The 13424-nt window shown below is 51.5% G+C and overlaps 1 protein-coding gene across 3 annotated transcripts in view; it reads left to right on the top strand.

Moving 5' to 3' along the window:
• FANCM (FA complementation group M) overlaps window positions 1-13424 on the top strand; it is a 92488-nt gene that overhangs the window by 63501 nt on the left and 15563 nt on the right. For all 3 annotated transcript variants that reach the window (XM_044271640.1, XM_044271639.1, XM_044271641.1), the window contains exons 9-16: window positions 1222-1409; window positions 1529-1735; window positions 2083-2317; window positions 3215-3360; window positions 4727-4879; window positions 6840-8700; window positions 12844-12926; window positions 13044-13115. In XM_044271640.1, the coding sequence (XP_044127575.1) occupies window positions 1222-1409; window positions 1529-1735; window positions 2083-2317; window positions 3215-3360; window positions 4727-4879; window positions 6840-8700; window positions 12844-12926; window positions 13044-13115 (2945 nt within the window). The remainder of the gene's footprint in view (window positions 1-1221; window positions 1410-1528; window positions 1736-2082; window positions 2318-3214; window positions 3361-4726; window positions 4880-6839; window positions 8701-12843; window positions 12927-13043; window positions 13116-13424) is intronic.

Below are 13424 nucleotides of genomic sequence, written 5' to 3' on the forward strand. Positions count from 1 at the left end.
AAACGGTGCGTTCACTCCGGGCTCCTATCGATCGGGTTGGGGGGGCACTAATTACAGAGCGGGTAATTGGCCTAGTGGTGGGCAGCGAAGGCGCTTGATAAACTCCGCAAAGGAACTAACGTATCTGTAATGAACTGCGTCCGCGTTCTGTCCATGATGCCGTGCTTTTCTATAGACACATGTTCACATTGCACTTGGGTTTCTTATAGACACAAACACCTCTACTCACCGCTCCCTCCCCCACAACACTGGAGACTTATTATTTTTTACATTTTACTTTCCCCTTTGCAGAAGCCGGGCCCTTTTATTTAAGAGATTTTCATGTTAACATGACCCTTTAAAGGGGTAGTCCAACTTCTTTAAGAATCTCCCCTTTAAATTAGATGTAATAGAGGGAGATCCTTACGTTCCCCTCCGCTGCTGTTTTCTGCACCCGCCGCTCCAGTCCTTCCTGCAGCGATGACATGCCTCATACCTCGCGTCACTTCTAAAGCCTCAGTGGTGTACGGCAGGCGATTGGCTGCAGCGGTTACATGGCGTCTACATCGCCTCTGCAGCCGCGCAAACTTAGACCAGAGCTGAGGATCTGAGCAGCGATGGAGTAAAAGGCATCTGTCAGCAGTTTTCTCTCTACGACACTGGCTGACCTGTTACATATTGACAGCTGGAGGCATCTGTGTTGGTCCCATGTTCATATGTGTGCGCATCGCTGAGAAATATAATGTTTTAATATATGCAAATGAGCCTTTAGGAGCAACGGGGGCGTTACCATTACACCTAGAGGCTCTGCTCTCTCTACATCTGCACTTGTAAATGTCATCACACCTGGTTCTGACTTCTGAAAGTGCAGAGAGAGAGAGAGAGCTTCTAGGTGTAACGGCAACGCCCCCGTTGCTCCTAGTTTTAGTCTTCTACACCTTAGATATCTGTTGGCCGGATACTGTTCCTCCAGACCCCTCCATACAATGAGGATCGGGGGGGGCGGCAGATTATTATGTTGGCGGCTTTTCTTCCTTGAGAACTACCCGACCCTTCTTTCCCCTGACATCTGCTGTTGGGGGAGATACAGGACGGCAGGTCACATTCATCTAACGTGTGGCCCCCGGAGGTGATGACGACGCTGTCTTGTAGACCCTTGGTACTGGAGCAGCACAGATCAATTCCTTAGATGGACGTCTCCTCCGTTGCGTAACGTCCTTGTCCTGTTCTCCTCTATTGCAGGTCCTGGTTCCTCCAGCAGTTCTTCGGAAAACACGCGGATCATGATCTTCTCTTCGTTTCGGGAGAGTGTCCAAGAAATCGCGGAAATGCTCAACCAGCATTATCCGGTCGTGCGGGTCATGACCTTCGTGGGCCATTCATCCACTAGCAAAGGAGTTAAAGGTTTCACCCAGAAGGAGCAGCTTGAGGTGGGCACGGAGCCGCTCTCACCATTGCGGTTGGCTGTAGTCACCCAACATGGTGGGATCCTGAATCTTGTCTGACTGGTCCGTGGGTGCAGTAGTGACCCAGTTGTCCCATTTCCCAGGTAGTGAAGCGTTTCCGGGAGGGTGGGTATAATACGCTGGTCTCCACCTGTGTAGGAGAAGAAGGCCTGGACATCGGAGAGGTGGATCTCATCGTATGCTTCGATGCCCAGAAAAGTCCTATCCGCCTGGTCCAGAGAATGGGTCGAACCGGAAGGAAACGCCAAGGACGTATAGCGGTCATATTGTGCAAAGGGCGAGAGGAGCGGGTGAGTCGCCGGATTTATTTTCCTTAAAATCCTCTGTTACTGATCTGTGTTTTGTGGGACGATGCCGATAATGTAAAGACGTGTTCACAAAGGACACACAAGTGTAATGTGCTGCCCTGGACCCGACCGTCCCCGGACACACGCTGGGCTGTACGTACACTGCCCACACCAGTAGATGAGCGGCCGGTTACTGGTCGATGTCTTGAGATTGTTGTGGGAGGAATTCTAAGCTTTGCCGCCATTGTGACGGCGCTGCAATGGTTAATAAAGCGGATAGATTTAGTTACCAGAACGTTAATGTGGTTTAGCTTTATGCCGCCCTACTGACTTCTGTCTCATTCCTGCAGACCTATAACCAGAGTCAGTGTAATAAGAGGAGCGTCTACAAAGCCATCCTGGGGACTGACACGGATCTGCGCCTCCACCAGCAGAGCCCGCGCATGGTTCCTGATGGGATCCATCCAGTGGTGCACAAGATGTTCATCACACAAGCAGCCTACGACGTCGGAGATGCAGCTGCCCCCAGAGACAGGCGTTCTAGTGCGGCCCACCGCAGATCGTCCGTATTCTTTGGTGCAGAAGGTTTGTGAATCATAGCCCAGGTAGAGATGATGTCCCTGGTATGGCGGTGGATTCCTGCACTGGATCCCAATGGGGTCACATCTGAAATTTGCTTCTCAAAACAATGAGATGAGGAGCAGATGCAAAAGGCTGCAGAGCAGCCTATAGAAAGGGCACCTACCTCTAATGACCACCCTACAGAGGGTCATTGTACGGGGACCTGGCTGTAGGGTGACAGACCGAGCATGCATGTCCACAGCGCTCGGCTCATCAGATACACAAGTACTTCTCTATACACCAGGGCCAAGTATTTTTTAACCATTTATGATCCCTTGGTTGTGGCTCCTAATGTCTCCTCAGGCCCTGCACCCGGAATAACCGTTCTGCCTGGATTAAGAGCCATTGTTGCCGATACTGGGCCATAATCGGGTGCCGGCCGCCTTGTGTCTTCAATGTTTTTCAGTGGTAGGCTGCGTCGCAGTTTGAGGCCGTCTGTTTGAAGCTGCAGCGGGGGTCCGATCGCAGTGTATCTAAGCCGCGAGTAGGTCCGTGGCATTGAAAGGGAACAACCACGGCAGAAACTGCATCAAATCCTGCGTGTGAACGGGCCCTAAAAGGAGTTGTCCAGGACTCTTCCAGAAATGGCTTCACATGTGTCCACAGGGTGTGCGCGGTGTTACACCTCAGCCCCAGTCACTTCAGTAGAGCTGAGCTGCAATACCAGACATGACCCACAGGCAGGAGTGGCGCTAATTCTGGAAGAGCCATGTGTTTCCAATCCTGGATAACCCCTTTAAGAATGACAAAGCTACACTAAATCGCGCCCCCAGTGGCCGCATTCTAGCCGGGCTTGGATGGAACAAAGATGAGAATCCTCTTGGGTCGTGTTTGTTACTCAGAAGCGAATATTCTCCACAGACTCCATGAAAGAAGACTGGCTGCTGACTAATGCCGAGTACGAGACCTGGGACCGAGCGTATCGTCTAAAGGAATCGGATGGAACGACGGATGTGATTTTACCCAAGACCCACTTTGATCTTTTCAGGGACTCTGATGCCATCATTGTAAGTAGCCGATTCTGCCCGTCCTGCGCGCCCTCTGCCTGTCCTGCGCGCCCCCTCTGCCTGTCCTGCGCGCCCCCCTCTGCCTGTCCTGCGCGCCCCCCTCTGCCTGTCCTGCGCGCCCCCCTCTGCCTGTCCTGCGCGCCCCCCTCTGCCTGTCTTGCGCGCCCCCCTCTGCCTGTCCTGCGCGCCCCCCTCTGCCTGTCCTGCGCGCCCCCCTCTGCCTGTCCTGCGCGCCCCCCCTCTGCCTGTCCTGCGCGCCCCCCTCTGCCTGTCCTGCGCGCCCCCCTCTGCTTGTCCTGCGCGCCCCCTCTGCCCGTCCTGCGCGCCCCCTCTGCCTGTCCTGCGCGCCCTCTGCCCGGTATATTGGGAATCTCTGGACTTGTCTGATTTTGAATCCCTTCCTATTAGAAGGATCCCCCGATGCCATTTATGTACAGAGCGCCCCCTGCCCCGCTCAGGCTCTCAGCAATCAGTTGTCATGTGTGGGAGAGGAATGTGTTTGGTTCCTCTGCAGCGCCACCTCAGGGGAAATAAAGCATTACACCGTCATTATTGGAATGGATGCGCTGTCCTCCTTCTACAGGACATGCCGGGTCCTCCAGAGACGATCTGGTTCTGGCTAATAGATGAGGGTCTGGAATGGGAAACTAAAGAGGACCTCTCCCCGCTCCTGACAGGCCTGTTTAATAGCTTCATGCATTCCCCATGTAATAACAATTCTGGAGCCTCTATTCTTATGTCTGTATGTTGTGCCGTTCCTTTATTATTCCTGCTAGAAGCTATGAATGAATTGCTAGCAGTCTGCAGTAAGGGTACAGAGGGGTGTTACCAGTTGGGGGCGTGTTCCTGCACAGACTGAAAATGGCATCACTGATTGGATAGAGTCAGACTGTGCAGGGACACGCCCCCAACTGGTGACCTCCCCTCTGTACCCTTACTGCAGACTGCTAGCCATTCATTCATAACTTCTAGCAGGAATAATAAAGGAACGGCACAACATAGAGCCATAAGAATAGAGGCTCCAGAATTGTTATTACATGGGGAATACATGGAGCTATTAAAATAGGCATCAGGAGCGGGGAGAGGTCCTCTTCAAAGAGCACGCACCAGCAGGATCAATCCGATAATATCAGCCACACTACCTGATGGGGTCGATTCTGCTGATGTAAATTATGGCTGTTTTGTGAAAATCAAGAGGATGTCTTCACTGCTTCTGCAGCAACATTCACCTTCTGGACTTTACTGTTGGTGTGAATTACCAGCCGTCCCTGTCCACCCCCCAACCCTCCCCATGTCCTACCACTGGGGATGTATAATGGGCTCCAGCATGGGGATTAACCGTCCTGTACTCTCATGTGTGCTCTAGGAACCCGTCCCAGAAAACGTCCGGACGCTCTCCCTGTCCGAATGGAGCTTGTGGCAGAATCGGCCTTTTCCCACGGACTCTGTCGATCACTCTCATCGTTGTCAGAATTTCATTGCCGTCATGGAGTTGATTGAGCAGATGAGATTGGAGGAGGTAAGCGCCACTAAAACCGGATCTATGTGCCATCATTAGCGACACGTCTGCCAGTCTACGGCCGCGCCCGGTATTTACCAGATACTGTCCCATGATGATATTTTATTAGGAAGTCATGTGCGGTCTGGGGGCAGCCATGGTCCTGGAGTGAACCCCAGTCTTCAGGTCCTAAACCACCCATGAAAATTAAAGGGATTGTCGTAAATGAATAATCCCCACCCCCCACAATCCCTTTTAGAAGTTCGGGTGCAAGTGCTGAAACCCCCTGTGATCAGTCTGTTCCAGCCGTGGAAGATTTGGTTTAATCCACAGCGGATAATAATGGCTTCCATTAGTGTCAGTTGGCGACCATGTCATACAAGGCCATAGCAAACCCTGCAGCTCTTTCTAGAGGCTTTCCGCTTTTGTTCCTGCTGGGAACCTCCATACATGATGGACATATAGCCAGTATGTCCACTTGGGAGAACCGTGACCCTGAAAAGGTAAGTGTTATAGGGGAGCATACATTGACTAGTATGGCGGCCAGCTGGCCGAGCACTTCTATAGCTGGAATGAACATGTGGCCGATAGCTATTCCTCACCCTCCTTAGGCCTCATGCGCACAACCGTAGTTTTGGTCCGCATCCGAGCCTCACATTTTTCAGCTCGGGTGCGGACGCGTTAACTTAAATGGGTTCGCAAAAGATGCGGAAAACACTCCTGTGTGCTGTCAGCATCCATTGCTCCATTCCGTGGCCCCGCAAAAAAAATGTCCTATTCTTGTCCGTTTTGCGGCCAAGAATAGGGATTTCTACAATGGGCTGCCCGTCCAGCAAATTGCGGAAGGCACAAGGGCGGCATCCGTTTTTTGCGGATCCACGGTTTGCAGACTGCAAAAAACAGAACGGTCGTGTGCATGAGGCCTAAGGGCCCTTTCACACTTGCGTTGTCCGGATCCGGCGTGTACTCCACTTGCCGGAATTACACGCCGGATCCGGAAAAACGCAAGTGTACTGAAAGCATTTGAAGACGGATCCGTCTTCAAAATGCTTTCAGTGTTACTATGGCAGCCAGGACGCTATTAAAGTCCTGGTTGCCATAGTAGGAGCGGGGGAGCGTGTTCAGGTTTTTTGGCCGGAGCAAAAAGTACAGCATGCTGCGGTATTTTCTCCGGCCAAAAAACGTTCCGTTCCTGAACTGAAGACGTCCTGATGCATCCTGAACGGATTTCTCTCCATTCAAAATGCATGGGGATAATCCTGATCAGGATTCTTCCGGCATAGAGCCCCGACGACGGAACTCTGTGCCGGAACAGAACAACGCAGGTGTGAAAGGGGCCTTACACACATGCAGGCACTAACATTTAGCTCTGCTCAGCATGTATGTGTTTTCAGTGAGGAGAAGCGGTGGCTTATGTCACTTGAGATAGTCTAAGCCTTCTTTTCCTGACCTCTGCCTTGAGGGGGTGCCCCCTTCGGCCGGTTCCACCAGTAATGCCAGGTTTGCCCGACATTAATCTGAAGGCAGTTATGGTCGGGCATAGTGAGAATAAGGTGGAGTGTCCTTTTAAGATAAATCATTTCCACAGCGGTTCTTGAGAGGCAGAAGATGGCTCCATGCGGCCTCTAATGAGTCACGCGTCCCCCCAAACGGCTGCTTGTGTGTTTCTTTCCATCTCCTGTTAATTGCAAACCTTTTTCTGGAGTAGCCGGGGCAGGATTGTTTCTTAGACCCCCAATTGATTATTATGTTTGGCGCTTTCTGCAGAACAGAGTCATCACTTGAGGGTATTTATCCGGCTCCCACATCCCCGTCCACAAAATACAGCCTTAAATGAGTTGTTTTTACCTGTATTGATATTTTATGCTGTTTTTGATATGCGGTTCTTCGTAAAGGCACCTTACACAATTACTATTATAACAGGATCCAGAACGGTGATGTCGGGTTTACAAGAATAACACCTTCTTGCTCCATTTTGCAGAACGGTTGCAAGTATGATGAGGAAATGAAGACGTTATTGCAGGAGGAGAACGTCCAGCCATTGCGTAAAGACAATAGAGCGTGTCCCGCCGCTAGTTTAAAGGCCAAGAAAAAGTTGCCCGTCGTCAACAACACAAAGACTTGTAAGAACTCCACTTTGTTCTCTCCGTTTGAGCCTGATGAAGATTTTAGGTCGACGTCGAAGGTTTCGAGAAACACAAGATCGCTCTCTGCCGAGCCTCTCCATACAAACTCAATAGTTAATATTTCGGAGGTGGAAGAAGCCGGTGCCTTGGAGGCCGATCTAGTTCATGATCCCGCTGATGAAATGGAAATTGAAGAGAACAAAGAATCTTCCAAGAATCCTACAAATCTGGAAGATGTTTCAGCAACAAATTGCCGCACGACTGAGTACGATGAGGACCCCACTGCTCTTCTGTCAGATTCCTTCTTTTCTCCTCCATGTGAATCTCATGACGTTGCTCTTGAGTTTGCCAATGACTGCATTAATGGAGTAAGGCAAATACTACTGCGGGTCAAAAAATTCTTAACTTCTTCCCCTCCACCATTAACTGAACTGGATTCCTTGGTTACTGTAGAAATCTCTCCTGAAACTTCAGCAGCCGAGATTCTCTCTGTGCCACATACAAAATCTGAACTACCGCCTCTACCTCTGCAGGGATTTCACAGCCCCTTAAGTCAACCAGAGTGTGGACCTGGTCCTACACAGGTTAATGGAGAAGGGTTACAATGGAGAACGCACCAACCGCAAAATAATGGAGACCTTGTGGAGACTGTTGACACCAGTGGGGTGGTAGATGAAAGATCACTACACGATCCTCCGTGGGACGATATTTTTGATTCTGATGCACAAGATGTCTACGTTGAAAATGTTGAGTCACCTCCAGCATCCAGCCATGTCCTAGAAGAACATGAAGAGGGCTTTACGAATAACAGGGAGCGTTTTGACACATCTACAAGGGACGTCAGAAAGCCAGAAAATCATCACGTTAACATCGAAAATAACTTGCCCCTTATCCCCGACCGAAATAATACAAAAAGTGACGATACTGACATTGATGTCCCGAGGGCTCCCAGCCCTTCCCAGAGCGAGAAGGTAGAATATCCACCAGTGTTGAGGGAAGAACTCAACTTGTTTCCTGACCACCTCGATGACAGCTTCGACTTGTTTGAGGATGAAGAATTTGCAGAAATTGACCAGTTCACGTCAAGCAGAGCTGGTGCAACAGACAAGACACATCATGGAGGGACCAGCGTCAACTTCAATCTGTTTGACCCATCTCTACTATCTGAGGACCCTACAGAACAAGAACCAGAAGACCAGGCCACTTCCAACTCCACTGAGAACACAAAACACAAGGAGGAGGTTGATTTTGATGGTTCTCAGGAATTGTTTTCTGTCAATTTCGACCTTGGATTTTCCATTGAGAGCGATTCTCCAGAAGGTGAAGATGACGGACAGCCAGCGAATGACGGTAAAGAAGGACCCAGCCCCTTCAAGGTCCCCAGCCCCCCCAACAAGATGATCTCAAGAGATGGCTTCATGTCTACTCCTGTGACTTCCACCTACCAAGCCATGTCTGACAGACGCCTTTCTCTACTCTCACCCTTACACCCTCTGAAAGAGAGGTTTTCCCAGACTCCGGAAACCTCACACTGTGCCTCGGCCTTTCTAAAGTCGCCCACTGAAAAGATGGACCGCACCAGAATGTCTTCCAGTACTTCAGCACACTGTAATTTGTATACACCAACTAAGAAGGATGGACGTAGGGCAGAAAGCACGCCCCCCACACGAGGAGGAAATCGACCGGAAACCATCGTGGACCCGTCTATAACTATCGGTATGTTCGATTTCAGCCGTCCATTATCCTCTTAAAGGGGTCGTCCCACAGTATAGGTGATGAGTACCTAACCCATGTGATCCTGAGAACAGAGGGTTCCCCTGCCCTGTGACTCGAGCGGCAGTGTGCACGTCCGTCCACTTCTCATATAGATGGCGCTCTGTCAGTCCCATAGAGGTGAATGGAGTGGTGGACCGACGAATGGCTGGATGTCCCAATATAAAGACCCCCCTACAATCCAATAATTATCACCTATCCTGTAAAAAAAAAATAGGAAAAATATAAAAACCCTTTCGCCTTGTGTGCACAGCTCCCCTGCAGATGTCTAAGCACCTGCAGAACAAGCTTGGTGTTTGTAGAATTTATTTTTTGGGGAATATTTATTTGTTCCCCTTTCACCTCTCAAATCATGGATCCAGCACAACGGGGCGATATCTTTTTTTATATAAAATTTTTATAAACTTTTTTCTCGTACATTCCATTGGGGGACACAGACCATGGGTATAGCTTAGAGGTAATAGTAGGAGGGACACTATGCGAATACAAAAGAGAGCTCCTTCTCCTCGGGCTATACCCCCCGACTCCACCAGGGGGAATTCAGTCTTTGCTTAGTGTCCGGTGAAGGAGGATGACACTTGTTTGATTTCTACTCCGGTTTGTTATTTTCTTTCTAGATGGGGACGCAGGTCAGCATAGCGCTTTCCTGGTCCCCCATGGAGTGCCCGCTGCCGTCTGCGGACGCTGCCACCATTTTCCCCCAAGAAGACAAGTGGATCCGGGCTCGACCTGTTAGCTCCGGCATCCCACCAGCTCGTGGGTCATCTGCTGCTGCCCTCCATCCAGAGCACTGTACTCCGGGAGTCAGATGTCTGAAGAGGTGAGCCCTGCTGGTACTGAACAGAGGGAGAAGACTTCAGGAGCAGATAAGTATGGCTCCCCTCTGTTCCCCCCCCCCCCCTCTTTTCTCCTGCTTGATACCTATGGGCCATCTGGGTGAGCTGGGGAGATGGTTGTTTTCTGTCTGGAGGTTCTGAGGGCATCTGGAGGCACTATACTCGCTCTTTATGGGGTGGATCTTCCCTTCTCTCTATCCAGGTTTTTTCTATGGGGCTCGGCTGTTCTCAGCGCGGCGCCGATGCGGCACCGCTCCTACTCTCTCCAGCAGCACCCGCCAGCGGAGGCCCCCCGCTTCATTCGGGGGCCTCCGACACCCTTCATTAACCCCCGCTACGGCGCGTTCGGCGCCGGGGGACATTATTTTTTTTCATACAGCGCGCGCGCTCTTTTCCTGCTCTATGACGCGTCACGGGGGCGGAGTCTCAGCGCTTCGCTCTGGCATCTCCTCCGCTTACTGAGAAGCACCTCGTTAGCGTGGCTGCTCCCCTGCTCCTCTCTGGTGGATTCTGTGCTGTTGCCTGGGTGGTAGGACTTTTTAGCAATTCTTGCTGCTGCTAGTAGAGATATTTTTTGGTGGTTGCCATCATGCCTAAGCCTGGGGCCCCCCTTAAGTCTGCCAAGACCTCTTCTCGGACCACAATAGGGTCCTGTAAGGAGTGTCTTCTGCCACTTTCTGTCGCTGGTATCTATGCCTCCTGCCCTGCCACTGGACAGGATCATCCTTCTCCTCCTTCTCTTGACCAGCCCAGTCCTCCCCCTGTCCCTGCAGAGCCTACGGTCCCTGCTTGGGCATCTGCCATGTCCAGTGCGGCCGCTGATTTGGCCTTAGTCGCCAAGGCATGTCCTTTATGGAACGTATGGCGGTTTCCAATCCTGTGGTGCCAACTACTCCATCTCCTCTCAGTGGTTCCCGCAGAGGACGCTTGACCGCTAAGAGGCAGCGTGAGTGGCAGCATCCCTCCTCGGATGACTCCGTTTCCCCCCCTCGTCTAGAGGCGCGTTCGGACGACTCTGACCAGTGTCACCGGAGGTTTCGAATGGAATCCCTCCACTCCGTTATTGTTTCTCTTCTTCCAGGGGAGTTCCTCACGTCCGTAGACATCCAGGACGCCTATCTGCATGTTCCTATCGCAGACTCTCACCAACGATTCCTGCGCTTCGCCATTGGTGGCCGGCACTATCAGTTTGTCGCCCTTACTTTCGGGTTAGCGACCGCCCCTCGGGTCTTTACCAAGATCCTAGCACCGCTCATGGCGCTTCTTCGCACCAGGGGTATTCCTTTACTGCCCTACCTGGACAATATCCTGATAAAGGCCCCATCGCTTCCGCAGGCCGAGGACAGCGTACGGATCACTGTTCAGACTCTGGAACAGTTCAGCTGGCTGATCAACTTCCCAAAATCCTCTCTCCTCCCGTCCCAGAAGCTCTCCTTCCTGGGGATGGTTTTGGATACCTCGGCCGCCAAGGTGTTTCTTCCAGTCTCCAAGTCCTCCCAGATCCAGGGGGCAGTGGCGCACCTGCTGCGCTCCCCGTGTCTCTCCATCCGGGAGTGCATGCGGGTCCTGGGTCATATGGTAGCCTCTTTCGAGGCCGTACCATATGCCCAGTTTCACACTCGTTCGCTGCAACAGGAGATCCTTTCCCTCTGGGACAAGACCTCTCGTGGTCTGGACGCTCGCATCCGCCTGTCTCCACGGGTTCGGGCAGCTCTTCCTTGGTGGCTGTCCCCTATGAACCTGACGTCGGGAAGATCTTGCCTCCCGTTCTCCTGGACGATCGTCAGCCTCCTGGGTTGGGGCGGCGTTCTCCTGTCCCACACTGTTCAGGGGGTTTGGTCGGCGACGGAATCTCGCCTTCCGATCAACATCCTGGAGCTGAGAGCGATTTTCCCCTCTTTACCTCCTTGGGATCTCAACTTGGTCCTGCGCGCCCTCCAGGCGGCCCCCTTCGAGCCTCTGAGGGAGGTCTCCCTGACCTTTCTCACCTGGAAAGTGGTCTTCCTTGTGGCCATAACTTCCATCAGGCGGGTATTGGAGCTGGCCGCACTTTCCTGCCAGGAGCCTTTTCTGTTTTTTCACCAGGATAAGGTGGTGCTCCGTCCGGTTCCCTCCTTTTTGCCCAAGGTGGTCTCTCCTTTCCACCTTAATGAGGATCTTGTCCGGCCCTCCTTTTGCCCTTCTCCGGCAAACCCCAAGGAACGCGTTCTCCATTCCCTGGATGTCGCCTGGGCCCTGAAGGTGTATCTGACGGCTACCGCCTCCGTCTGCCGTTCAGACTCCCTCTTTGTGATTCCCGAGGGACCTCGTAAGGGTCTGGCGGCCTCCAAGGTCACTTTGGCGCGATGGATCCGCTCGACTATCTCCGCAGTTTATCGCGCCTGTAGTAGGGTTCCCCTGGCTCGGATTACTGCTCACTCCACTAGGGCGGTGGGAGCTTCATGGGCAAGGCGCAATCGTGCCTCTGCGTCTCAGCTGTGTAAGGCGGCCACCTGGTCGTCCTTACATACTTTTACGAAGTTTTATCAGTTGCATTCGCTGGCTTCGGCTAATGCTGTCTTTGGCCGCAGGGTTTTGCAGGCTGTGGTTCCTGTTTGACCGTTGGACGTTCCTCCTGGTGGTGCTGATGTTTTTTCCCACCCCATGGACTGCTTTGGGACGTCCCGTGGTCTGTGTCCCCCAATGGAATGTACTAGAAAAGGAGATTTTTTGTGAAACTCACCTGTAAAATCTTTCTCGTCTTTTTCCATTGGGGGACACAGCTCCCACCCATTCTGCCTGTTGCAGGAGGGGTTCAGTTCAGTTCTGTTTGTGGTTGGACCTCATGGGCTTTGGTCCGATGGCTTCCATTCATTTTTCTTTTCTCCTTCTCCTACTGCTTTTGCAACGCCTGAGTTCCTCCTGGGGGTATAGCCCGAGGAAGAGGAGCTCTCTTTTGTATTTGCATAGTGTCCCTCCTAGTAATACCTCTAAGCTATTCCCATGGTCTGTGTCCCCCAATGGAAAAGACGAGAAAAAGATTTTACAGGTGAGTTTCACAAAAAAATCTCCTTTTTCCCTTTTAATTGCTTTAGTTATTTTTTTTAATTAAGCCTCCCCTCCAGTCATATAAGCCGGTGTTACCCCGACGTCCTGGGGTAGTTGTTCTCCGGCACCAGGACGCTGAGCTCTCCAGGTTGTTTTCTGCTTCTTAATTCAGTGTTTTTGCCTCTTATTGTTTTGTTCTGGGATTTTTACCGTCTCCCTGCAGGCAGCAGTCCTGAGAGCGAAGATGATGTCGTCTTCAGACGGAAAAGAAAATTGCCCAGCACCGATGTCATCAGGTCTCCGGAGGTGAGCGGGGGAACGCATTTCACAACCGCTGGCCGGGACCCTCTGGGATGTGGCTCGGCCGTTTAATCGCGCGCCGATTCTTTGTTTCATTTGTTTGTTTTCAATTTTCTTTTGTAGACTCCAAGCAGCGAATGTGATGTTGACTCGCCGATGCCTGTGGTTAAGAAGCGCCGACACGTCCTTAACACTGTAAGTCTGCTGCTGCCGGGTAGAGTCTGTCCATCTGCAGAAAAAATCTCCAATAATCCAGAACGATTCATCAGGGTCCATTAATGTCAGATTACAGGAATTATGTTATGTGCAGATATACACCGGCTCGGGACCGGCTGGTGTCTGGATTATTGGTGGATCATGCCAAACACCCGGACACCTCGGGACAACAGAATTACTTCTAATTACTGAGGACAGAGCAAAATACTAATCTGCAGGTGTTAACAGAAATTATGATTATCACAGATTATGACACCATTGTGTGTTTTGCCAGATTATCAACATTTT

This window comes from Bufo gargarizans, chromosome 11, assembly GCF_014858855.1.
Source record: "Bufo gargarizans isolate SCDJY-AF-19 chromosome 11, ASM1485885v1, whole genome shotgun sequence".
Classification (NCBI taxonomy): domain Eukaryota; kingdom Metazoa; phylum Chordata; class Amphibia; order Anura; family Bufonidae; genus Bufo; species Bufo gargarizans.